General features: G+C 46.1%; 2 protein-coding genes across 6 annotated transcripts in view; one reads left to right on the top strand and one right to left on the bottom strand.

Moving 5' to 3' along the window:
• The window catches only part of COTL1 (coactosin like F-actin binding protein 1), an 87,443-nt gene extending 71,171 nt beyond the window's left edge, over positions 1 to 16,272 (bottom strand). The window contains exons 1-2 of the mRNA XM_078670785.1: positions 14,790 to 16,272; positions 13,721 to 13,803 (exon numbers count right to left, since the gene is read on the bottom strand). Coding sequence (XP_078526911.1) covers positions 13,721 to 13,803; positions 14,790 to 14,866 — 160 coding nt within the window. The 5' untranslated portion in view covers positions 14,867 to 16,272. The remainder of the gene's footprint in view (positions 1 to 13,720; positions 13,804 to 14,789) is intronic.
• The window catches only part of KLHL36 (kelch like family member 36), a 62,851-nt gene that overhangs the window by 7,872 nt on the left and 27,442 nt on the right, over positions 1 to 27,537 (top strand). Inside the window, exon 1 of one of the 5 annotated variants that reach the window (XM_078670783.1) lies at positions 10,391 to 10,449. The exons of 1 other annotated variant lie outside the window; for it this stretch is intronic. Coding sequence is in view for 1 of the 4 variants with exons in the window: in XM_078670780.1 (XP_078526906.1) it covers positions 15,283 to 15,394 (112 nt within the window). In the remaining 3 variants the exon portion in view is untranslated. Of the gene's footprint in view, positions 1 to 10,390; positions 10,450 to 10,954; positions 11,023 to 14,747; positions 14,782 to 15,264; positions 15,395 to 27,537 lie in introns of those variants that run through there. 3 more of the 5 variants (XM_078670782.1, XM_078670784.1, XM_078670780.1) reach the window with 3 other exon arrangements.

Genomic DNA, 27,537 nt, shown 5'->3' with positions numbered 1-27,537 from the left:
CCAGATCCCCGTGACTCCAGCTGTTCACCCTATATGGGAAGGGTATGACCAGACTTGGGTCCCATGCTCACTACGCCACTGGAGTCAAGCTATATTGGCTGATGACGGCTGATAGCCAGAAAGCGGTCCTTGGATGCTTGATTCCGGTCCAGGAAAGACATGGCTTGGCAGTTCGGGCTGGACTGTTCCCATGAGGCACAGGGTCAAGACTGATTTGCATATGGCCATGTCTGAACTGGGGTGACATGGTGAGCAAAATAACGATGGATTAAACCCAGATCTGTGACTGGGGGTGAATGTTTTGCCATTGTGCAACATTCCGTCTATCATCTTGTGTGTTTTGCTGTTCACCCTATGTGGGAGGGGTATGCCCAGACGTGGGTCCCGTGCTCACCACGCCACTGGAGTCAAGCTATCCTGGCTGAAGACGGACGATAGCAAGAAACCGGTCCTTGGATGCTTGGTTCCGGTCCAGGGAAGACATGGCTTGGCAGTTACGGCTGGGCTGTTCCCATGAGGCACAGGGTCAAGACTGATTTGCATATGGCCATGTCTGAACTGGGGTGGCATGGTGAGCAAAATAACGATGGATTAAACCCAGATCTATGACTGGGGGTGAATGTTTTGCCAATGTGCAACATTCCGTCCATCACCTTGTGTGTTTTGCTTAGCCTCTTGAAGGAGCGTTATTTGATCAGAATGGCAGACACTGAATGGATGGTTCTAATATATTATTCTAGCCCTGTGGACCCAAGCCCCGAGGCGTTAGTTTAATATAGGTGGGTGCCCTGGTGCCCACCCAGGGAAACCACCATGCACCTCGTTGGGAGCAACGGGGAGCCCCAGACCCCCGTGGCTCCAGCTGTTCACCCTATGTGGGAAGGGTATGCCCAGACTTGGGTCCCATGCTCACTACGCCACTGGAGTCAAGCTATCCTGGCTGATGACGGCTGATAGCCAGAAACCGGTCCTTGGATGCTTGATTCCGGTCCAGGGAAGACATGGCTTGGCAGTTACGGCTGGGCTGTTCCCATGAGGCACAGGGTCAAGACTGATTTGCATATGGCCATGTCTGAACTGGGGTGGCATGGTGAGCAAAATAACGATGGATTAAACCCAGATCTATGACTGGGGGTGAATGTTTTGCCAATGTGCAACATTCCGTCTATCACCTTGTGTGTTTTGCTTAGCCTCTTGAAGGAGCGTTATTTGATCAGAATGGCAGACACTGAATGGATGGTTCTAATATATTATTCTAGTCCTGGGGACCCAAGCCCCCAGTTTAATATAGGTGAGTGCCCTTGTGCCCACCCAGGGTAACCACCATGCACCTCGTTGGGAGCCACGGGGGAGCCCCAGACCCCCGTGGCTCCAGCCAGCTTCCAGCATGCTGCAGGAGCTGGCATTGCTCCTGCATGCAGGGAGCAGCTATTTATGCTGCTCCCTCTGGGGGGAGCAATATCTTGATCTGTTTCCCTGCCCACATCAGTGCGAGCAGGAAAACAGATTACAAGCCTGCTCCCAGATGGCGGGAGCATTTTTAAAGCTCCCGCCCGCTGAGAGCATACTTTTTGTTGGAGCCTTTTTATCAGGAGTTTTAAAAATGCTCCTACAGGCAGTACCCAATGCAGGGTTCCCTGCCCACACTGGTGCGGGCAGGGAAACTGCTGTGTCCCGGGTGTGAGTTCCCCAGATTATTGCATGTGATCGGTCCCCACGGCTATTAATGGCTCAGGGAGGGGGGCGGCATTTAGTCCCCTGCCTTTAATGAATAGTAGCAAGTCTAAAAAGTTCAGTTTTCAGATGTTTCCTAATCCACCTGTGGTTGAGTTTAGAGCTTAGATTAAGGTTTCTCTACATTCTCGGCTCATGCCCCAAGTTTTAGTTTCTTGAAGGAGCGCGGTGTGATCAAAATGGCGGACATTGAATTAAAATTGTGTTATATATGTTACTCTCCAGGTATGCTGGTCCTCTGGCCCGATACATGTTCTGGAACTTGGAAATGGCATTGAATATGATCCTAGCATCTCCTTACAACCGGTAAGGTGCTTTCACAGCAGGCTGGACATGGTCACTCACACAGAGGTTAAGGCACATTGAGGCTGCCTGGTTCTGAAGCTTTTAGAGCCTAAAGGCCCCTATAAATTGTGTTATAGTAATCTGAGCATACAGTGGCAGCAGAGATATCCTCTGCCATCCAATGTAAGGAAACAACTCTACACAACCAAGGTTTATAATAATACTAGGTATCACCTGATGAAAACAGGTTACAGAATGACCACATGCCTCTTACATCCTTTACCTTTGTCCAACTGAGTATTATGATAGCACTGGCCATTTTTGGGGCTTTAGAGGGGTCATCCAGTGTAGATAAAAACATTTCTCTTTAGCCAGTCCTGCATCTCTGACAATGAGCAACAATACGCACTCCAAAATGTTCGTTTGTTTGAGGATGTCTGCTTGGGTTTTGACAGACTTTGTGACAGATTTTGCTGAATGGCCCCTTTAAGGAGCACAGAGCCATGTTGACATTTGTATTGAGACATGGAGATGTGTATATAAAAATCCCCAGAATTATTAATCTTGTGGTAAAGGGGACATGTTAAAGTTTGCTATTTCCCACTGTTGCACAATTCTTTCTTAGAATAGGCGAGCTTATGGGACTACAACCACACCAAGGAGAACAAAAGGGCAGTTTATTTATGAAGAACAGGTGGCTGTACCAGAGAAGGTCCTGCGCTCACTGTATCACTTGATTCAAGCTAGCCTGGCTGATGAGGGGTGAAACCCCGAAACCAGGTGCCGAATGCTCGCTCCGGTCCAGGGAGGACCTGGCCCGGCAGTTCAGTCTGGACTGTTCCCATGAGGAGCAGGATCAAGGCTGATTTCAATATGTCTGGGTCCAAAACTGTGGTGGGTGGTGGACAAAAAACAATATTTTAAACCCAGATCTGGGACTACGGTGAATGTTAGATTTATTTGGCATTCTGTCCGTCATTTATTCTTTTTGTACCAGCAAAGGTAGCAAGAACATTGAAGGATCTCCATGACATCAGTGCATTGTAACACACTTCTTCAGTACAACTAGTATTAGGAAGTGAGCACTTCCAATCCACTATGGGAGATACGCTGGTACAGGAGAGGAATCGATGATGAAGCATACCATATGCTACGGAGCAGTGTTTTTACTCTACCATATTGGAGTTAAAAAAAAAAAGGGTTACTGTGTGCCGATGAAAGGAGCGCCGTTTGGCACTCCACCTAATATCACCTGCACCAGGTCCACATTATCCTTGGGACTTGACTAACTCAACTGATGGAAATGGTTTGTAAAAGGAAAAGTGCAGCACTGACAATGTGGGCCTGTGGGACCTCTAAATTATAGCTCGCCTGTAGAACTTATAATAATAATAATAATAATAATAATAATAACTGAATTTATAAAGCGCCTGGTTACACTATACTAGTGTGTCCCCACGCTGCAAGACGGCTTTAACCAGAGCACCTCAGCTACTATTTCTTCCCACCTGCCCATCACCTAGCCCCACCCTACTCTTTGGGAAAGAGGTGAGTTTTTAACTCTTTGCAGAATACAAGCTCCGACGTCTCCAGCCGGAGACTCAGAGGAAGTCTGTTCCACTGTTGAGCTGCCAGAACACGAAAGGAGTGCCCTCCCATTCTCACTCTTCTGAATTTCGGAACCTGAACCTGCCCCGTCCCGCTAGATCTCAACTGCCGGGTAGGGTGGTAGGGGGTGAACAGGTTATGAAGCTAGGTGGGCCCTTTTCCCTGTAAGATTTGGTGACTGACACATAGGGCTTTAAACATCACACGTTCCCTAATCGGAAGCCAATGTAATGTTTTCAGTACCCTCTTCGAAGGAGCTCTCTTAGGCAACATCAAGACCAGATGTGCAGCCACATTCTGTATGTGCTGCAAACTCTGAGTAAACTTAGCATTAGCTCCCAAATAGAGAACATTCCCATAGTCCAGCCTAGATGTTTTTAAGGCATGGACCATGGTTTTCCTGGCTGTCATTGGCAGTAAATCCAATGTCTTCCTGAGAACCCTCAGGATGCCAAAACAGGTGCCTGCCACCCGTTTTGTGTGGTGCTCAAACAAGATTTTAGTATCGAGCCATACCCCCAAGTTCCTCACTTGATCGCTAGGAGAGGGTAGAGGGCCCAGCGCTGGAGGCCACCATTGCCTCGACACAGTGTCCTGATGTGTAAGGGCGTAGCTTGGTCAGCAAGTCAGGGGTAAGCTTCAGATTTTCCAACAATCACACAGGCATATCATGTTTCTCATTATATGGGAAGCAGCGCATGAGGGGGGCTTAGGGGCTAGCGGAAAGGGAAAGGAGTGCAGATAGTGAGGGACTCTTAAAACACAGTATTTTGAAAAATAACCATGTTTGAAGACCCTCAAAACAGAGATGAGAATGTGTGTGTGTGTGTTTTTGTCTGAGTATTCAAAACCCCCAGGTGAAATCCGACAGACACCTTAGCATGGCCGACTGTACCCAACTACCTATTAAATTCTACATTTATTATTAGGTAGGTATAACACCCCAAACACACCCACTGAAGCTATGCCCCTGCCGACGTGGAGCAGCCAGCAGACCCATATTATGTGTGATGCCAAAGCCATTTCTGGCCCATATCAAGTCCATCACCAGCACAGGGAACCACGTGTTCGTGCAACATCTCAAGAACTGGTTGGGTGAAAAACCATGCCTTTAGACATTTCCTGAAAGGAGCCGTGTTCTTGATCGTTCTCATGCTCATCTGAAAGGGTATTTCAAAATCTTGCACCCTCCACTTGCAACATCCATCTACCAGTGATGATTCTGTAAATCTCATACTGAATTGTACCTTTTCAGTCCCCCATTTCAATGATCTGGACCATCGCCATAAAGAATCCTACAGAAAGAAGTTAGGAGCCGACATTGAATGTTTCCGTCCATATGAGCCACTGCAGTTCATGCAGCTCAGGAGAATGCAGGGGTAAGCCTCCATGGTTTGGACTGCTCTACATCAGTCCTAGCATTTTCTTTACTGCTCCCACAAACATACAATAGCCATAGTCAAACCGGTTTCGTTACAGAGCTGTTTTTGCAGCATAGCTGCAAGATCGGCCCTGTATCAAAATCGTCCGAAAACCGGCCCCGGCAAAGAGCTCGGCGGCACCTCCAACCCCCCCCAAGTGGGGAGGGTGGGGACGGCCGAGCACTTTGCCAAGGCTGGTTGTGGTTCCCAGTCCGGCCCTGCCTACACTGCAAGTATAGAAAGTGTGATCAGGTGACCTGGGTCACAAGTGCCTCCATGGTCATTCGCTCACAGAGCACAAAGCCCAGTGACATCACTTTCTAAGATAACGTGACCATATATTTGAAACCTATGCCTCACTTCTGCCATTTCTAAGCACTGTAAATAGCAAATGTTACTATTACTCAGTCACAGTACTCTTTTTATCAACCTTCAGAAGTATGGATGTCCGAGTTGGCCTTACTAGCAGCATTGCCGGATTATTCCGAGGGGATGTTCATCTCATTGAGCTATCCCTCCTACGCGGTCCATAGTAGAGATTCTCAAGGAACAACACACGTAAAATCCACAGGTGAGGCGGTCGCTACATTACTGATCACTCAAGTACATGTGCGCTCTGGACAAAGTCAGGTCTGAACAAGGTCTAAACTATTTAGGACATCATGATGAGGGCCCTTCCAATTCCAAGGGGGACAGTGATGATTGTGTCTGGTCCTTCCTCCCCAAAATCCCTTCTCTAGTGACCACCAGTGGTGACTCGGTCTCTCTTCCAGGATGAAAGTCTGGTAGGATATTTTCCTATAACCTATGAATTTCCAAGTGTGGTGACATCTGCACAATAACTAATTTTACCACGGTTTAGGTTAGGAATGGGACTCCAACAACTGGCTGACGATTAGACGCATCAGGTGAAAATCATTGATGTTTTATATAGTTAGGTTCCTGCCTTCTACAAAGGAGGCACTCTCAACCCATGCAATAATGCCTTATAATACACAGGCAGCCCAGGCACAGCGATGCGGCGGCCGCAGGGCAAGTGGTTTTATTTATTAACTTATTTCATTTTCCCAATCCCATCATATGTCGACTCCCCAGCCCCACCTTTCTTCCTACCGGCCACGCCTGACAGGCACTGTCGTGTTCTAACAATCCCGAAACATTGGAAGCACGGTGCATACTGGAACTGGTCGTTTCAAATTCATCGATAAGTAAGGACTCAATTCCAAAATGCAAAGTTCTGTTGGCTCACAAAGCAGGACTGGGTCAAGTTGCTAGGCGACAGGAGGTGCTCTTTGACAGTCAAGTATTGCTGCACAAGAGGAGGGTCCGATGGCTCCGCATAGTAAACCTCCTGAGGTCAATCAAATAAGTATTATTATTGAGTTGTATGACAATTAACATCTGTCATTCAGCACCATGAGCCATTGTGTGCTTTACAAATTAGCATATTTATTTTAGCACCTGTATCACTCCCTACCGTAGAAGCCTCCGGATACGCAATAACTTAGGGTAGGGCTCCCCACTCTGTCCTAAAGTCCTTTTATAACTACAACTTCTGTCTCCAGAGCTGCCCACTGCTCCCATCCAAAGGCACAACTTCAGGGAGGCTGGATGGGGTGTGACACCCCCTAATAAATGTTCTATCAGATAGATAGTTGGGTACAGGTTCTTTCATTCGGGTATGGTGAGGGGTCGGTCGGATTTCACCAGAAAGTTTTACATTCACACAGACAAAAACACACACAAACTCTCTCCCTCTCAGTTTTGAATGTCCTCAAAAATGTTGGTTTTTTCACAAAATATTGTCTTTTCTCACTTAGTACCCCTACCAATCTGCATTCCTCTCCCTTTCCACTGCTCCTCTGGCCCATCTCATGCACCCCGCTTGTCATATATTGCATTTAAACATTATATGTAAGCCTGATTGGAAAATCTGAGGATCACACTCCCCTGCTCCCGTCTTACCGGCTGCATCTTCACCCAGTCATGGCTTTTTAGCGGCAGCACTTTGCAAGCTGGGACTTGAGAGTTTGCTGCTCCTATATCCCTATGAGCATACAAGTCCCAGCATGCAACGTGCCGTTGGCGAACATTAAAAAGACCGCATTGGGCAAGTGTTTTCCTGGGGGCCCCGGAGCAGTGCGAGGATTTTCAGCAGCCTCCAGCACACGGCTCCAACACTCACTGGAGGGCTTGTCTGAGCAGGGACAGACACGCCTTACAGAGACTGGAATTATGCAATTCTGCGGCTGTGGCATTTTCCTCACAATTATGGATTTGCTGCGCCTGTCACATAATCCATCATCTGCTGTATAATTTGCAGATTTTGACAAAAATATATATTTCTAGCTCAAACGGATTAAAAGTTACTAAATATGCGGCAACACATGTTGCAGCACAGTGGAAGGCCCTGTGCAAAGGTTGACTGATCACCTTACTGTTGCTTGTTGCTGTATTTAGGAATCAGACTGGAGTCATTAGGATGGTGAAATGTTTGCCTTGACAGTGTTAACAGATGTAAAAAAAAATTGCAATATAATGAGTACGACCACAATATGTGTCGCATTATGCCTCACAATTTGACTTTCATTGCCACATAATTTAGACAACCCTACCACATAGTTTGGTCCTCACTTGTATCATAATTCCAGTGGCCCTGGCCATAGACCACCAATAACACCTCAGCCAATCACTACTCAAATGGACCTGACCGCCTCAGCTGCCACCATAGCAGTCGCCGGGGTTTCTAAAGAAGGACCAGCAACTTGCAATATTGTGGCCTGGAAATGGGAGTGGCCCTCACCAGTCTGTTATCCCTTGTGGCTTGGCCTATTGGTAATTTCTTACATCTTCTCCTAGATTAGCAGCGTCTGGTGGTGCAGTGTACTAATGCATCCACTGTAGGGGCCTGTGTTTGGCCTCATGGTCACAGTTTCTAATCCCGGAGGGTCCACTCTGCCTTTCATCCATCGGAGGTCGATAAAATGAGTACTATTGAGTTGGTTAACAATATACATCTGTTATTCAGCGCCTTGAGACCCTGGGATGATACGTGCGCTTTACAAATGCACATGTTATGTTATGTTATTACTCCAGCCCCAAACAATCCTCACTATATTGGCTGTCTCAGCTGAGAGGCCAATGTCTTGCCTGAGCGGCTTTAAGGTGCAAAGGTTGGTAGGTAAGAAGTGCTCGATAGACTAGTATAGTAGAACTCCCAACTTCGGACCCTTCAACCCGAAAACTCCTATCTGTAAAAAATAAAAATAAATCCAAGCCCTAAATTCTCCCAAGCGCCTTGAGGACATTCAGATCACACGGCGTGCTGTACACGAAAACTCACACTCTGCTGGTTGAGGAGACAAGTTTCCCACTCCCTGCACTGGAGTTTGGCACATTTCACTTTTTGTGCACAAGCAAAGTTCCCCGCTCTGTCCTTTACAATAATTCGAAAAATGGCACTGTCCCGTGTCTGTTTGTTAACTCCCGTTGGTTGGTTATTTCCACAGCCCGGTTTTGTGGGTGAATCCATTGCCTGGCGCCAACGGCTCGTTCCCCTCAATATAACGAGGTGAGCTTGTTTCAAGGCAATACATCTCTAGGGCACTGACTCCTTGATAAGATTTGCAGAGCACTATGACATAGAGTGTTTGAGATACCTTGTTACAGAATATAGGGTTACAAGTGGGTCCTACAACATCCCCACACCCCAATATTTTCCTGGTGTGAATTTGTGTCTCATGCGCCTGTTATCTTTGATCATTTCATGTTTGCATGTGCACACAGTGGTGGCACATGATGTGGCATCAAGGTGTTCCTGGTGCTCAAATTTGGATTTGATTTGAATTCAAATTTAATTTAAATGTATATTCTATTTTGTTCTTTCCTAGGTACTGACCAGGAGCGGTTACAAACATGCAGCTGTAGCCAGATGTTGAGCATACAGGTTACTGCCCGCCCTGATCGATTATGAGGGTATTTTTAATCCATTTATCATGTGCACTTTACAACTTTTAATTCTGGTCCTGACGAAGCGCCAACGACCCTTAAGGCGACGCAGGCGCGAAACATGTTGACCTATGTCTCTATACCCAGGCATAGTATGCCACTGGGGCTAGATTTTATTTAGCAGTTAAGTCTGCTCAGGGTACATGACTAGAACAATTGCTGCATTGTTACCCATTATAAATTTCACTTCACACTAGCACGCATTTTATTACCCTATTGACCCACCACACACAACCCTCCCCGCACACCCGCATGCACCATCCGGCAGTCCTACAAAAGATCTCCGATAAAGAGACCCTTCGGGGGGACCCGTAGGGGATTGCAGCGCCGGCCCTACGAGGAGCAACTGCCCGATGATGAAGCATGACACCTTTCGAGGTGTGTGAGGGCAACATAGGACACAAAATGTTTTCCCTGTTTTCTGTGGGTCCCCTTACCTAGGGACTCTGTTTCTTCTCCCCTTTTCTTTCCTTTTTTTTCATATATGGGTGACATTAGCACCCTTATGCAATGGTGACTTTTTGCACCCTGCATTAGGAACAGTGTCCCCTTTTTTGGTAATCAGTTTAAAATAGGAGCATGGACACTGGACCTTATAATAGCTCCTTGGTCCCCCACCTCTCCCTTTTGTATAGTAATTTAAGCACGGCTTTCGGGACGAGGGACCATTCTATACCCTTTGTCTAGTTTTTCCTTTCTACAGGCGCATGGGACACACCCAATTTTTAGCCAGTATGGATTGCCAATTTAAACCGTATCTGTGTTCATTTGGCAACCCTTTAGGGTATTTGATTTCCAAATTATATGGGTGAGGCAGGAGATACAATTGCACCGTGAGTGACATTTCCACTCTAGCCCTTTGTACCCAATTACTTTGACACGATGTAGTGTATAGTATTAATTTTCTTATTCCTTTTTACAAGCATTAACAATTGGGACGCCCACCACACTCACGGAGTAGACGCACAGTAAAGCGGGACTCACACCCATTTGAGCAGCTCTTACTATTGCACCTTTGGTTTTTAACACGAGTAACATTTTAAGTTAATTTTTATATGGAACCATTGGTTTGTGATTACCGGGTTGAGCTTCCACATTATTTGAGTGTACGGCTTGCTTAAGTATTTTTGAAAGAGTACACGACCAAAAAGAGCATATAAACTGCACATGCGTGGGGGATTAGTTAACTTAGTTTGTGCACATGCGCGGTACGTTGGAGCTTCCAAGCTTGCGCAATGACGTAATTTACCAAATAGGATGTCCCGGATAGGGTAGACGCCCAGCACACCTGACCCTTGTGATCTGGTTATAAGGTTACTAGGGAGCGCCACGACTTTCCCTGGCCGACGCAATGATGGGGTAGGTGAGGAGGAGGCAGCACCCATACTAAGATGTGAGTAAATCCATTTATAGGGACTCTGGTACCGTGACTTTTTGAGCGCTCGATATTGGGCGTCCCGTGTCTGTTTGTTAACTCCCGTTGGTTGGTTATTTCCACAGCCCGGTTTTGTGGGTGAATCCATTGCCTGGCGCCAACGGCTCGTTCCCCTCAATATAACGAGGTGAGCTTGTTTCAAGGCAATACATCTCTAGGGCACTGACTCCTTGATAAGATTTGCAGAGCACTATGACATAGAGTGTTTGCGATACCTTGTTACAGAATATAGGGTTACAAGTGGGTCCTACAACATCCCCACACCCCAATATTTTCCTGGTGTGAATTTGTGTCTCATGCGCCTGTTATCTTTGATCATTTCATGTTTGCATGTGCACACAGTGGTGGCACATGATGTGGCATCAAGGTGTTCCTGGTGCTCAAATTTGGATTTGATTTGAATTCAAATTTAATTTAAATGTATATTCTATTTTGTTCTTTCCTAGGTACTGACCAGGAGCGGTTACAAACATGCAGCTGTAGCCAGATGTTGGGCATACAGGTTACTGCCCGCCCTGATCGATTATGAGGGTATTTTTAATCCATTTATCATGTGCACTTTACAACTTTTAATTCTGGTCCTGACGAAGCGCCGGCGACGCAGGCGCGAAACATGTTGACCTATGTCTCTATACCCAGGCATAGTATGCCACTGGGGCTAGATTTTATTTAGCAGTTAAGTCTGCTCAGGGTACATGACTAGAACAATTGCTGCATTGTTACCCATTATAAATTTCACTTCACACTAGCACGCATTTTATTACCCTATTGACCCACCACACACAACCCTCCCCGCACACCCGCATGCACCATCCGGCAGTCCTACAAAAGATCTCCGATAAAGAGACCCTTCGGGGGGACCCGTAGGGGATTGCAGCGCCGGCCCTACGAGGAGCAACTGCCCGATGATGAAGCATGACACCTTTCGAGGTGTGTGAGAGCAACATAGGACACAAAATGTTTTCCCTGTTTTCTGTGGGTCCCCTTACCTAGGGACTCTGTTTCTTCTCCCCTTTTTTTCATATATGGGTGACATTAGCACCCTTATGCAATGGTGACTTTTTGCACCCTGCATTAGGAACAGTGTCCCCTTTTTTGGTAATCAACTGTCCCACACAAGCACTGTGCTCCGCCTTGTACTAATAAGTGTGTCACGATATGCAACTTCAGCACCACTGGGTGTACAGGCTTCGGTGGCAAGCGATATGTAAATCTAGGCATTATTAACTTTAGTTATGCACACACAGTACGTAGCCTGGACAGCTCACCAGTCTAGCCTTGGTCAGAATATGATGTGGTCTGTTACTGATTAAGCGCTAACAAAGTCATCGAAAAGAGCCTCGAGGCGCCTAGTTTTCCAGACAATCACAGTGTGCTCCAGCAAAGTGGCCACGTGATACTCTGTATACTTAATGAAATTAAAACATGAAGGCGTTATAATTTCATAGAAAGCAATCTTGAAAACAAGAAAGTGAAGAAAGGTAAAAAAAAAAGTTAAAATCACCGCACATGTAGTTCTAGGAGACACCTTTCGAGTTATTGTGCGAGTGAAAGATAACCCGAGTTCAAGTCGTGTCCCATAGTGAATTTCCTGAACTGGCCATCACCCTCCACGTATGTTTTGAAGAACAAATGATTACAAATAATTGTGCAATTCGTAAGAGGGGTAAATCAAAATGATTTCTCCCTTATGAATAACAGAGGACACTCTTAAGTGCATTACACGCCTCAAGGACCCAGCAGCCTCTGCTGTGCAGGGGACCCACCCCTTGAGGGCCCTTGCTCTTTACTAGGCCTTTGTTAGTCTACGAGGCAGCAGGCATAGAAAGATATTTAGGGGCCCAGTCCAATGTTTGTAATCGGTGGATAATACCATATCTAGGCCCAGTTAAAAGTATCTTGATTGAAATATTGGGTGTCTGGCTGTAGCAGACAAAGAGGGCGGCTGGGCCTATGACACACCCTTGAGCAGCAGCCCAAGAGGGCATTGTGCCATACTGACCTCGCGCCAAACCCTCTTCCATGATGGACTGTTTCTTTAAGGTAAGGGTATCCAACATAGGGTAAGGAGAGCCGGCATTAGTGTGCAGATTTTTTAAGGATATCAACATAAAATACATTTTAATAAAATTAATCTACTTTGGAAAAATGTACATTATCTGTGTTACCTGAATATCTTCATGGGTCTGCCCTGTCGGCCCTATGTGGAACACCTGTGATTTAAGACCTAGTAAAGGGACCCAAGATCACTCAAAAGGCCTCCAGACAGATGAAACATGGAGACAGGGCCCTGGGGGCGCTTGGGCCTAGGCCGAGGGGTGCTTTGGGTCCTGTCCTAAGGGCAGAGAAACAGGAATCAGACCTGGCTAGCTCGCCCAGAATGGCCGGTTTGCCTATGGGGGTTCATGTGAAGAATATTGAGGCGAGTTGGCAGTCCACCAGCTTGAATCCAACATCCCCACCCACCCACCACACATATATTCAGGCGGTTAGAGTGTTTTAAAGTTAGAGATGTGTAGCGCTTTATGAAACTATCCGAAAGCACCTTAGGCCTCGCAAGGGGTATGCAAGGCGCTATCTTAGTAGCCATACAATACTTAATAATAAGACGCTGAGTACACGCACATTCGTTTATTTAGCGCCTGAAATATATTCCAAATAATAGTTACGATATTATAACCATCCACCAAGCCTTCTCGTATTGGAAGACCTCAAACCTATAAATCACCCCCCTCACCTACAAGGATCGCCAGGTTCAATGACACATATACACGTCTACATGTTTTAGGCTGAGAAAGCTTATAGGTAGCTGCGAGTATGTATGAAGGCGCTATATGATGCTTAAGGTTTCAAGGCCATAAAGCTGCCTTCTCCATTATTATCTTTGGTACGGGCAAGAGTATAGGATGTCTGAAGATAATGCAATTTCAAGCCCACAATGTCCTTTAGACCTTCAGTAAAATACGAATAAAGTTTACAGCATGCGCAATCTTTTGACTATCACGGCACTAAAATAAGCCAACAATGTGTCTAATTCATATTTTATTTCCTGGTGGCGAGGGCAGTCCGACCCACTAAAAGGATGCTATGAAGTATCACTCGCCACACAAGACTGAGGTTACCTCAATGAGAAACGCGGGAGGTTAACACGACAAGGACACACACACACACAGAAAACCACCACGTCATGATTTCACCTCACAGTGAGTTAATCAAAAGGTGACCTCACCTGTGCAGCTGCTGACAAACTCCTCGTACTCCGAGCCCTGCTCCCCCGGCACGATGGTAGAGCCCTCGTATTTGAAAGTGACCCTTGGGAGAGAAAGAACATGTGTCCACACTAGTGCCAGTTGTGGGGGGGGGGGGGGAGCTTGTACATGGAGGGGGTTACAGCTGTTGTATTTACACATGGGGAGCACAAAGACAGCAAAGCTACGCTATAGAACACATTATATAAATATGATGGTATGTGATGTAGTGCACATAGCGCCAAGAAGCAGAGACCTCTATTGTAGCAAGAGCAGGAAGCGCTGTACTTAGATCGGCCTAAATGAGCGCAGATTATAGACATGCCGGTTGGAATCTGCTAAATGGTATTTAAGGCAGAGGGGTGAATACCGTAATTCGGTGATTCAGGGGTGTTTTTCTCAAGTTCCACTGTCGGCCTTAGAGCGCGAGACACAACCCTCGGTCCGCTCCACCACGCGCCCTGCCCTCGGGCGCCGTTTACCAGCTCAGCTAAAAAAGGGTGCGGCTGTGCGAGGTGGCAACATCAGCGTGTACCTAAACTGGGATACTTTGTAGCGCTCCCTGTGCACAACAAGCAGTTGACCGTGAGGTCGGGGCCATGGGTCCCGTCCCTGGTCACGATGTATTTGATCAACAAACTTCTGGAAACTAATTTGTTGTACTTTTGTGGGTGTTCTGCAGTTGAAATATTGTGTATCACATTTGTGTCTGTGGGAATCAAAGCAGCCAAATTGCCAACTTTGACATTAGGGGGAATCCAAGCTCTAATCCCGGCTACCCATTTGACCAGGGCGTGTGATCTGGTACAAAGAGCTTTATCAGCGTGTGGAAAATCCCCCTCTCTGCAAAAAACGTCCAGCGCTTAGAAACACTAAATTCCAATACCAGGCACTATATAAAAATGGAGGATGCCAGTTATGCGATTAAACTATATAACAGTCTAGTTGTTCATTTGTAGGGCGTGGCTGCGCTAAGAACGTGATGGAAAGACCCCGAACCTACAAGGGACCAATAAATAAAGACGGAATCTCCGAGTACCAGGTACTTACCAGCTCACTCCATTGGCGTCGTCTCTCACCAGGTTGTACGCCTCCCTGCACGCCTCTTTGTCGATCTTCGTAGCCATTGTAGCGCCGCTAGAGTCCGGCAGCGGAGGTGTCAGCAGGGGTTGTTATCCAACCTCGGTGAATGAATGGATGGATCGGTTGAGTGAGGATCCTACCCGGACGGGTGATGCTGCGGATCAGCAGACGATGGTCCAGCCCGGGGGGGCGGGGGTCTGAGGATGGATGGAGTCGGTGGCGGCTCAGAGGACAGAAACCGGTGGGTGCAGCGGGCAGTGCTGTGGACTCGGTCCGCTGTGCTGAGAGCAGCGCTGGCAGTGGGTCCCTCCCTGGCCTGGCAGAGTCTTTAACCCCTTCCCTGCCGCTCTGCTGCTGCTGCCAGGGCCCTGCCTCTCCGCTCTCCTGCTGCAGGGGAATCACTGTGCTCGGCCGGTGACGAGCTGCGCAGAGCCAGCTGGAAACTCCCCTTTGCTGTCAGATGGCTCCTCCCAGAGCGCTTCCTGCCGCTGCCCCCGCCCCGGCCGGCAGCAAGGCATCACTGGGATCCCGTGGCTGGGGCTGCGCCCCTCGGCGGAGGGTGGCACTGGCAGGTGAGCGGCCAGGTTGAATGCAGAACGTACCAACATGGACAGGGACGGGGGTGGGAGGACGGGCAGGTGAGAGGGCGCCGACCCCTGCCTCGGAGGGTTTGCTGGGAGAGGGGCTGCAACTTCACACACAGATTCAGGGTTACATGCGTCTCTGACCACTGCCCGCCACGGGAAGGGGCTGAAGATCACACAATGCTGCAGGGCACCACCGTATGCAGTCAGGGGGTCCCCGGGGCCGGAAAGGAAGAGCCTCTGGCTGACACAGGGGCGAGAGAGTTCAGGATCACCAAAGGTCCTTCCCAGGGACATGATTGGAGCAGCCTCTGATTGGCCGGGTGGAGGGGGCAGGAGCCCACAGACAGCGGGGGCAGGAGAGCACGAGTCCCTAGGGGCCACAGGGGCAAGAGAGCAGGGGCACCCTGGTATCCCCTGGTGCCAGGGGTGGAGGAGTCTGTAGGTGACACAGTGGTTAGGAGAGCAGGGGCCCCTAGGTCTCTCCTGAGCCCTTGGACCACCAGGAGTGGAGGAGCCTCTGGATGACGCTGGGTGGAGGGGGGGCAGGAGGGTAGGTGTCTCCAGGGATACATACACTGGGCAACAGGAGAATAGGAGCCTTTTTGCGACACGTGGCGTGGGTGCAGGATAGCAATAGCTAATAGCTATCCAGAGAGCAGGCGTCTCTGGATAAGACAGGGGGAAGAGAGCGGGTGTGTACAGGGACACACAGGGGAACTTGGCAGCAGGAGCCTTTAGATGACACAGGGTGGTTGGGGAGAGAGTGTGGCATAAGAATAGGAGTATCCAGGTGTATTTAGGGGTCAGGAGTGGGGGAGTCTCCTGGGCAGTGCTTTAAATGGGAAAAATAAGTGCAGGTACTCATTTAAATAAGTTAGAGGTGTGGCAAATGGGCGGGGCTAGGGGCAAGATATGATGATACATAATGACTTTTGTACCAGTTGCAGCACATCTCAAAACGCATGAGAAATGCGTTTATGTGAACCAATCAGGTTAACTCATTACACAAAATGAAAGCCAAACAGGATGATATGTTAACATTTCCTTGCTTTGTCATATTTGCCGCTTCTTAATGCCATACGTTATTTGTTGTTGTTTGGCACCGTACTATATATTCTCAAGCGGGCACACACACTGAGAGCGAAACAAGCTGAGATGAATACAAAAGCATTCCACCCATTGTCTTTAAAATATCTCCTGAGAGTGTCCTGATTCTCTCCCTTTTTCTCTCGCACACAAATAGGCACACACAGGTCTGCGAATATATATATATATATATATATGTATATATATATATATATATATATATATATATATATATATTTATGTATATGTATCAAGAAAAGATTTGCAGAGCCCGGTTCAGAATCATTTCCAGCCATTTAATGCATTTTTCTGCAGCTCCAAACCTTACGCGTTTCAGCTTTGTTAAGCCTTGTTCACAGGTAGGCAACAATTTACATAATGATTGCAAGTGCTCCAATTTATCAAGTCATGTGACTTTCCGTGATAGCACCACAAGTTCCAAAATGCATCAGTTTTCATTTGTACACACGTGGAGAATATCATTCTTTTACTTAATAGCATTCTTTACCATCATTGCACAGTTGTAAAAATAGCATTTCGAAATAAAGTGTCTGTGTGCCTAAAATTGTCACGGAGCAGCAGCATCGTAATTTTGAAATGGCAAGTTGTTCCAAACTGTCCAAGTGAGGTGTACCCTCACTTATCTTCCTTTCTCACCTCTGCTATCCAAAATAACCATGGCAGTCCATCGGTTTGGCGCAGGGTGAGCGGGTCATGCCCCCACGAGTGTCAGCAACACATATATATATATATATATATATATATATATATATATATATATATAAACGATTATTAAAGTTAACAAGAAAGGCACAGGATTTTTGACTGTACACACATTTGAATTAAAATGCAATTTCAAAGCCCATTCACGATTTCACAACTCAACAAATATCTGGTATTTTTATGTGAAAAAAGTGGCAATCCTAACTTCACCTGTCACCTCACTTCTATACAGTCATCCCTCCCCTTCCTTCTATGTTCATCTTAACTTACCCTCAACCAAATCCATTTGCCAGTTGTCCAGGAGCTCATTCCTGGAGTGCTGCAGCGTTCCCTGCCGTTCATTTCTCTATGGGAAGGGTTAACTTTACACCCATGGAGCCAGTATTCAGGTCAGTCGTGTTATCATACAAAGGCAGTGATTAGTGATGAAAAGAAAACAGCTTTGGGTAATGTACAGGATTCTGTGACACTGCCGCACACTTTAGTACGGTCAGTGCATTTCCCTAAATGGGACAGGATTACTGACTGGCAGCCCCAGCCCATTTCACACGCCTCATTTTACTCGCTTGGACACAATCAGTAGCAGGGGGGAGAAAGGTGTCCGGGCACTGTTCCTTGGAAAGGTTACATGATGATATGACGCCTCTAGGGGTGTCTTGGGATTACCCACTGCCCCCTCCCCGTTTATGCCACGGACAATTCCTGATTCTCAGGTTGTATACCTGGTGGTGTCTTGCCCTGGTGATGGTTAAGAGATAGCTGTACACGGAGTATCCTTTTCAGACGCCAACACTGTGGTGGAACCCTTCTGCTGGGGCTGCCACCTGATCCAGTACCGACAGAACATTTCTCATCATTGCAAGGTACTCTACGTCATTAATTCAGTCAACATGGCCCAAACCTGTTGTTTACTGGCACGTTAAACTGGAGACCACCCAATGAAGGCTGAAGGTGCAAAGTGCAGCGGGGAGTGAATAATTGTCATTCAGGATTGAACCTTTGCTCTCTCTAAGGCTGATAGGGGGTTATAAAAATACCCCAGCTAATTGAGTACTAAGTCAGTGCTCCCTTGCCTGATGAAAATGAAAACCGAATAACAATTGGTGGGCCACAGCAGGGTTCCCGAAGTTGATGATTACGCAGCCACCTGGGCGGTCTTTCGTTTCCCCACCAATCCTCCTTACTCGACAGGTAAGTAGAATGTCGTGGGCTTTTGATATTTGATAGCCCCTGAACTTTCCCACCCATATTTAGACACTCGTTCTTCAGATCCCCATGAGACCCGAACTGTCCATCTCTCAATGGTGGAACTCCTGTCATCACCACATGTGGGACGGCTGCTGGTGGTGAATGAATTATTGGAAGGTTTTTAGTTTCTTTTTTGTGGTGCCTCCCTCCCCGTTTTATTGGACTCCTATGGCAGCTGAGATTCCCTGTGATGAGATTAGATTCGTACTTGGCAGAACTTTAGTCTCCCGACCATTAATTTTCATTGGCAAATTGCAATATGGACCAAAGTTTTTATTGGTGGTACTGTTCTCCTGCTTCTTCTGCCCATCCTGCATGGACGTCCAATCAGTCATGCGTTCCTGGGACGTGGCTGCTGAATTTGTAGGCATCAAAGCCTTGCTAGGGCACCGTTTGGAGCTATTTTGATAAATGTATAGATCTTCAGTTTGGCAGTTGTAGGGGACAGCAATTAGTGATGAACTAGCAGCCCCAACCAATTTCACACACTTGATAAAGGAAGGGCCCCCTACCCCCCCCCCCCCCCCACCCCCCCCACCGTGCCTTAACACTTTAAGCATAATAGCCATTGTGCACCCGATCAACAGTGCAGGGTCTGTCTAGACCCTGTACTGTTGATCACAGCGTGACGCAAGGCAAGCCCTCTCAGACCCCTGCAGTCAGGGGCCATTCAAGTGAGCGCTGCTGTAATCACCAGCAGTGATTGTGCAAAAGGCCACTGAAGGGCTCAATCGGAAGCAGAGCGGCATCTGCCCCTAGCTGGAGGAGATAAGTAACCTGAGCCTGCTCTGCTCTCAATCAGGGTACCGGTACTCTCCCTGACCTAAGAAACGTGCCGGTAATGAGGGCCAGAAATTTCGGAAGTGCCGGTACTCCGTACCGGTGAGTACGGGCCCATTTAAAGCACTGCTCCGGGTCGACGTGGGTGGGATCTGTGGGGCACGACGTACCCATCATTAAAAAAAAATGTAAACAAAACAGTTCCCCTACTTTTGGAGAAAAGAGAACCACCCCGGGATTGTTAATTCCGAGAGTTGAGATGCTTCAGCTGAAGTGCAAGGCAAGGAGACTCCTGTGCTGTGAAACCGAATAAGGGGCAGACAGATAAATAAGCCTTTTCCCAGAGTCCCTGCTTGCCTGAAAGAAATGCAAATGTGCGCAACTGGTCAACCTGCACATGTAGCTTCTTTTTCTACTAAGGAACTAATTGAGCTTCATTGCTAACCTGTGAATATCTGGGTAGTGCAACACTCCATCACCTTGGATTATTATTGTGTATGTAGTTACCTGAAAGTAAAAGACCGTAAATGTTATGGAATATTTTGGTTGTTTTAGCCACGCCTATGACTCCGCCTTCACGCTCACTCACCTCCCCCCATTGCCACATCATCACAGTTCCCATACTTTTTTTAATGGACTTCGACCGCCCTTCCTTTGGATATACAAAGGGCCACGGGTGGAGCATTTATGGGCTCACAGGGTGCCATGAGGGCATGTCCTCCGAGGTACTCATGGGGGTACGAGAGCAGGAGCCATCAGGGGCAGAGAGGGCATCTGGAGAACAGGCCCCTCAGCGGTACACAGGCGGCAGGAGGAGAGGACCATTTAGGCGCCTTTTGGAGTCAGGAGATCAATAGCTTCCAGGGGCACCAGGGGAGTCACAACAGAAGGATCCTCCGGGTGGCACACACACACACAGGGCAGCTGGAGCCTCAAGAGAGATGCAGGGCAGAGGGGAGCGGGGGCATGGGCTTGAGACAAGGAGCTTTCCGGAGAAGTCACAAGGTGACACCAGCCTGGAGGCAAATTTCCAAGCTTTAATTGAGACACAATAGGAAAAAATGGTGGCAGTGGAATATTCAAAACCGCCAGCACCTCCGCTATGCTTGCATTAAAGTCAGTTTGTACCTATTGCTTTTAAAGCGTGCTCTATGTCTTCATACCGTGCCACCCACAGAATCACCTAATACATAGCGGACATCTCCGTATATATTAATCAACTTAGAAACATAGAACTGAAAAGAGAGACCCATCTCTACAAGGACAGCAAAGGCGGCAACAAGGAGGGTGGCATTTAGTTTTCTTACTTTAGTAGATCCAACCCTGACTTCGACCAAGTGGTCGAAGTTGACGGGATCGGAGGGGCACAACATGCCCATACTTTTTTAATTAAAGGAAAACAGTTCTCCTACTTTTCTGAGAAAAGATCACCGTCCCGGAACAGTTAGTTCAAAGAGCTGAAATGCTTCAGCTGCGGTGTAAGCCAGGGAGTCTCCTGTGCTGTGCAACCAAAGGCAAATGCAAAAACAACAGTTGATGGACAGAATGCAGAACAATGTCATACATTCACCCCAGTACAGAGATCTGGGCCTAAATCCATCGTTTTTTGCACTCCACACCTCCCCAGATCAGACATGGCCATATGCAAATCAGCCTTGACCCTGTGCCTCATGGGAACAGTCCAGCCCGAACTGCCAAGCCATGTCTTTCCTGGACCGGAATCAAGCATCCTAGGACCGGTTTCTGGCTATCAGCCGACTCACGTCTGAGCATACCCATCCCACTCGGGGTGACAAATGCAAAAACAACAGTTGATGGACAGAATGCAGAACAATGTCATACATTCACCCCAGTACAGAGATCTGGGCCTAAATCCATCGTTTTTTTGCCCTCCACACCTCCCCAGTTCAGACATGGCCATATGCAAATCAGCCTTGACCCTGTGCCTCATGGGAACAGTCCAGCCCGAACTGCCAAGCCATGTCTTTCCTGGACCGGAATCAAGCATCCTAGGACCGGTCTCTGGCTATCAACCGTCTTCAGCGAGGATAGCTTGACTCCAGTGGTGTGGAGAGCATGGGACTCACGTCTGAGCATACCCATCCCACTTGGGGTGACAAATGCAAAAACAACAGTTGATGGACAGAATGCAGAACAATGTCATACATTCACCCCAGTACAGAGATCTGGGCCTAAATCCATCTTTTTTTTTTTTGCACTCCACACCTCCCCAGTTCAGACTTGGCCATGTGCAAATCAGCCTTGACCCTGTGCCTCATGGGAACAGTCCAGCCCGAACTGCCAAGCCATGTCTTTCCTGGACCGGAATCAAGCATCCTAGGACCGGTTTCTGGCTATCAGCCGTCTTCAGCCAGGATAGCTTGACTCCAGTGGTGTGGAGAGCATGGGACTCACGTCTGAGCATACCCATCCCACTCGGGGTGACAAATGCAAAAACAACAGTTGATGGACAGAATGCAGAACAATGTCAACCAATGTGCAACCAAAGGCAGGCAGACAGCTAAACAAGCTTTCTTGCCAGGGTGCCTGCTGCCTGAATGAAATGTAAATGTACACAACAGGTCAGTCTGCAAATGTAAACGGAGCCCGGAAGCCGGTATTGGCTTTAATTATTGTAATCAGTTGACACTTCCCGATGACACAGATTTATTATTTTCGAAAGGTATTGGAAAGGAGTTACCAGCTGAGCTGTGAATTGTGTGCTTTATAAAGTCGTGTAACTCAGGCCCCTTTGTTATGCCGCTAACTTTTCTCCTCTGCTCCAAGAAGGTCTCATTTCCATGGCTCAGTGGTTACAAACACAGATTTCTGGAGTACATTAACTAATAGAGCTTTCATAAAGTATGATAGTGCATTTCCCATTGATTAACCTAAATTGCACTTATTTTTCATCTATGCTCTGTGCTAGTTTATATGCACATACCTCAAGGTGAAAGACCGAAAAAAGTTACAGATTTTCTTTTAGACATGCCTTTGACCCCGCCCCCAAGCTAACTCGCTTACCCCCATTGTGCACAGCATCAAAGCCCCCTTACTTTTTTTTGTGCTCTTCGACCGCTGCTTCTACCTTGAGCAAATTGTTTGATCCTGGGAAAAACACGTCATTCCTCTAATCTAGGACTTCAAGTACCGAAGGACTGCCTAAGCTACTTTCCTATTGAGTGCTTTGTGTTTCCTTACACTTGTCGCTAGCTCCTGGTCCTTTAAGTTCTTCGTGTAAATGTTGACTATTTATCTGCACGTGTGCTAGTTGGCTAGAGAATCAGACCCGCGAGGGGCTTTGTTTTAATTCCAGTGGCTGTAGGGAGTATTGTGATTGGATACTGGTGTATCTGGTTCTCCACAGTGTTGCATGTCCTTCATGGAGTGCACACGATTTGTTTCGCTAAATAAACGGCTTTGTCTGTCTATCATAAGACGAGTTCTCCATCTGCTGGCCAATTCGTAAATTACAGACGAACCCGCAATGCACTAAATCCATTCCTCGCAATGCTTAACAGTGACATTGATATTCCCTTCCATCTCTTAAACTCTCAGTTCTTTTCTCATATTCCTTTACACATTTTATAACATGTAACCTTTGATTCCCCTACCCATTTGGCTTGAAAATAGTTTGTGACATCAATTTTGTCCCCTTATTAATATCGAAGCAAACACCTACTGGCACATAACACCTATTCAAGACCTCTAAAGCCCTAACATTCGATACTTTTCTAAGTGATTCATAAACAAAGAAGCATGGTAACCTTCAATGTTAATTCTTTAAGTTCAAAGTTTCATTATCATTCTATGCAGACAACTTATTCAGTACCATATCTACATCCCATCAAGATTTATACCTCTGCCTCCGAGAAACTTCCAACCGCACACTTCTGTTAAATTTTTTCACAATATACGCCTGACCCAAAGGCCATTCACCAAATAATGTCCCGCCGAAATAGCCGATCTATTAAAATTCACCGAACTATATGATCTTCCTCTCAGAAATGCTTCAGTTAAGTAATTTTTCACACTCACCACAGGTGCTGATCTGGAATTTAAACCCCTTTCAGTACACCAACAAACCCATCTTTCCCATGCCAGTCTGTATGCCTTTGTGGCCCACGGTATCTAAGATCCTCAGACGATAATCCTGAATTTGCCATATTCGCCTGAAATCATCCACACCATCAACTACATTTGACCATTCAGAACAAACTTGTGACATTCTCCTGCTGGATTTACCAATAATCTCACACAAACGGTTAGAAGCACTGGCTCGTCCACCACAAGCTCATCACTTCCGGAAACCACACCTGAGTGGGCCAAAATAGAGCTACCAGCAACAGTTCTCCCTGCTCCCTTCCCACCATCATCAATACTCTGAGTCAATGAGAAAGAGAGAAACGCATAATTTTATCACTGACCCCAAATCTGCATAAATGCATCCACTGCACGCCACTCGGGATCAGGTTTCCAACTCCAAATATTTTGCCGTTTTGCATTCAAATCGCTCACAAAAAGATCCTTTTGAGAAGGTCTCCATCTCATCTCTAATGCTCTGAACACCTCCCTATTCAACATCCAATTGCTCGAGTCCCACACATTTTTCAGATTACAATCTGCCATGCAATTGCTGAGCCCCAGAATATGCTGTGCCTGTTCCATGATCTTCTGATTTAGGCAAAAATGCCAAAAACTCTATGCCAATTCTGACAGTGCCTTCGACAGTGGATCTCCCAACCGATTCACAGACATTACCGCTGACACATTGTCCATCCTTAACAACACACAACACTTCACACTATTCCTTCCAAACTCTTCACTGCAAACAACTCTACTGACAGCTCTAAAGAGTTTATATGCATCTCATTTTCCTGAAGTAACCATTTACCTCCTGTTGTTTTCAGATGTCACCTCGCTCCCCAGCCTTGAAGACTGGCATCTGATTCTATTACTATATTCAGAAGTGCATCAAAATTGCTCTCCAATTCCATGCTTCCATATTCTCCTTCCAACATTCCAACTCCTCTCCCTCAGCCTAACTCGACTGAATTGTTTGGGAGTACTTCATTCCCCTCATTAGATGTTGAGCCTTTAATCTCTGCAAAGCTCGATAATGAATTGGAGCTGGAAAAATCAGCTGAATTAAAGCTGAAACGAAACCCAGCATTTTTGCCAACTGCTGTAGAGATATAAAGCTGCTCTGCAGAACCTTCCTTAACTCCCTGCAAATTTGTTTCACCTTCTCTGCTGGTAATGTCAAGACACAGTCCAATGTCTGTATCTGGAAACCTAAAAATATAATTTCCTGACTCGGTATAAAACAATACTGGTCTGTGTTTACCACAAATTCCAAATCCTCAAGAACCCGGACTGCCAACTCTGTCTTTTCAAAAGCCAACTCTCTTGGCTCTGCCGCAATTAAAATATCGTCCAAGTAAAGAATCGGATGCACACCTTTTGATCTCAACCATGGTGTTTATGTCAACCTAAATTGGAGACAAGTGAACCTCCACATCTTCCCTTTCTATCGAAACTTTAGATAATCCCTATCTTTCTTACAAATAGGAATTATGTAGGCATCCTTGAGATCCAGATGAGTCAACCAGTCTCTTTTTCTCAAAGGATCTCTAAGCAGATGGATTCCATCCATCTTGAAATGATTGTACTGAACAAAATCATTCAGATCTCTTATGTTTATTACTGGTCTCATCCCTTTGTCCTTGTTTCTTACCAAAAATATATTGCATACAAACCCCTGTGAGGTCTTCAAGCACCTCTCTATTGCTCCCTTCTCGAACATACCTTCCACCTCCTGACCTACAGTTTCATCCACTTTTCTGAAAATCTTAATATTCTTGGGTAACTCCTATGTTCTGGTTCCTTTACAAACTCTAATTTGTAACCCTGCACTGTCTGAATCACCCATTTATCTGATTTATCTCCCTACAATGTGCAGCAAAGTGAGTGAGTCTGCTGTCCAACTTTAACCGGGGACGTAAAGGGCCTTTCTGCGAACAAACCTTGTGCACCTCTGGCCATCTTTCATCTCTGGTGGATCTTCCTCTTCCTCTTTGTCTCCGGGGATAGAAACCCTGGTTGTAAAACCCATTGGAGGGTCTAAAGCCTCGCGAGAATGACGTTCTCGTGATCCCAAATCATCGGCCAGGAAGCCGAACTTCAGCTCTCCCGGCCCTGCCAAAAACCTTGCACATATCTTTCTGCAATTTTTTGTATAGAATTAAATGCACTAACATTTTTGGCTAGGTCCTTCACAAATTCATCTCCATATAAAAAACCCTTGGCCTTCACACCAGCCTTTTTATTTGGTAACTCTGCAGGTTTACAATCAATCTTCATGAAGATAATCTTACACAACGTAGGCATTTGCATTGCCCAGAAGACAAACCACCCTTTGCACCCATTGCCTCAGCTCTTCTACATTCAACTTTACCCCATTCACGTAAGAATCTTCATAGAAGTTTAAATTTTTTGTAATGGGTCCAAAAACATCAAGGAGCCTATCCTAGCACCCTCTTAATCCTTGTCTAATAACGTTCTTGGATCTCTTCCAGACCTATTCAAGAAGGCCAACATTCATGCATCCAACTCAGGAGTATTATCAGGGGTGTGGAATTTATAAAATATCTACTTGTCCATGGGGCAGGTTGCTTTATAAATCTACTTGTCCTGTAACAAAATCCACTTGTCCCTTTTGTGCCATGTAGTGCGGCAACACATTATGGCAGCAATCTTTTTAAATAAGAGTTCTGACATAGCATCTCTGAATATGCCAGGGCTCATATTATAGTAGAGTTTGAATTCTTGCAATACCCTAATGTTGCCACGTTTCCGCAGATCTACATACTGGGGCTGAAGGTAGTGGGAGGCAATAGTTCCATGGTTAGAATGCCCTTTTGAGTCTGTGCAAGCCTACTAACTTGCATGTTTTAAGGTTTTTCAACAACTATTCTCTAATCTTTTTGCATAATGAGAAATGTTGGAAATATACTCCTGACAATGGCAGACATAAACCTTTTTTCGGGGTTGGGGAAAAAAGTGGTTGAAGGACAAGTGAACTTGCAAAGACTCATATTTTCGTATGAGCAAATCTACACATGCATATTTGCTCATGCTAAAATGCAGTTCACAAATATTTTCTAGGAGTACTATTTCTTGTCCTGCTTCTGTAAATTATTGAGAATTCACAAAAGCCATATAGCTGCCCTTTATGTTAGGACATGTACCATGTAAACAGGGTGCAACACAGATTCATATTACTGGGATTTTGCACCAACTTGATTCCCCTAATGCTTGGTTTTCCAGAAAAAACCATATAACCAATTCGACCTAAGCGTGTGTCCACGTGATAATCTATCACTTTAAACTGAACTTAGTTTTATTTTGCAGGCTTTATGAGAATGAAAGCTATGTCTACCTCAAACCAATTTTAAAGAAAATGAAATTTAAGCAGTGTCGGGTAGCCTTATACTTTTTAAAAACAATACCCGACCCTTTGGTTTGCTACTCAGTAGCGACATTCCTATGGGCCTGCATGTAGAAGAGGAAGGGGATGGTGCGTAGATTACGGAGTTCGTTAAGAAATGACAATGTACCTAGCCTTGTGATATGAAATGCTTTTTCTCTTTTTGCATCTTTTATGCACTCTCGTCTTTATTCTAGAACTGTGATGAAATATTTGTCATTTTAAAGATAATACCTTGTAAAACAATTTCTTTTAAGATGATGCATTTATATGTGCTTTTATGATTATTTTTAACATGATCGAATAAAGATGAAATGAATGAATGAACAGAATTAATATCTGGACAAAAATATTACCTTAACTGCAGAAAGTACCGTTCCCTGATCCATAATGTGGTACTCCAAACTTGCAGCAAAAGGGTTTATGCTGCAAGGGATTTGGCCTACCTGTCCCAATGACAAAATACACATGGAAACTTGTTGCCCTAGACCCCAAACAATATGTCCTGGGCATCAGTCTATATGAATTCCACATCCCTGCGGTATATTCAATTTTTTCTCCCAAAGAAGGCCTTGAACACTGAATGCAATCTGTTGCGAACCTCTGTACGCATTTCACGCCTTAACCAGAATTGCACATATTGCGCAACATGCTGGATTAAACATGCTTTCTCCCATTGGATCAATCGATCCCTCATCTTCTTTTAGTTAGATACAGCTTTCCTTTTTTTACATCCAACTTCTCTACCTCTGAATCCTCACTCAGAACATCTCCACTTGATGACGTCACATCACAAACAAGC

Source organism: Lissotriton helveticus, chromosome 12, assembly GCF_964261635.1.
Source record: "Lissotriton helveticus chromosome 12, aLisHel1.1, whole genome shotgun sequence".
Lineage (NCBI taxonomy): Eukaryota > Metazoa > Chordata > Amphibia > Caudata > Salamandridae > Lissotriton > Lissotriton helveticus.
The sequence above is the reverse complement of the archived record's forward strand: the minus strand, read 5'-3'. Positions and strand labels throughout refer to the sequence as shown.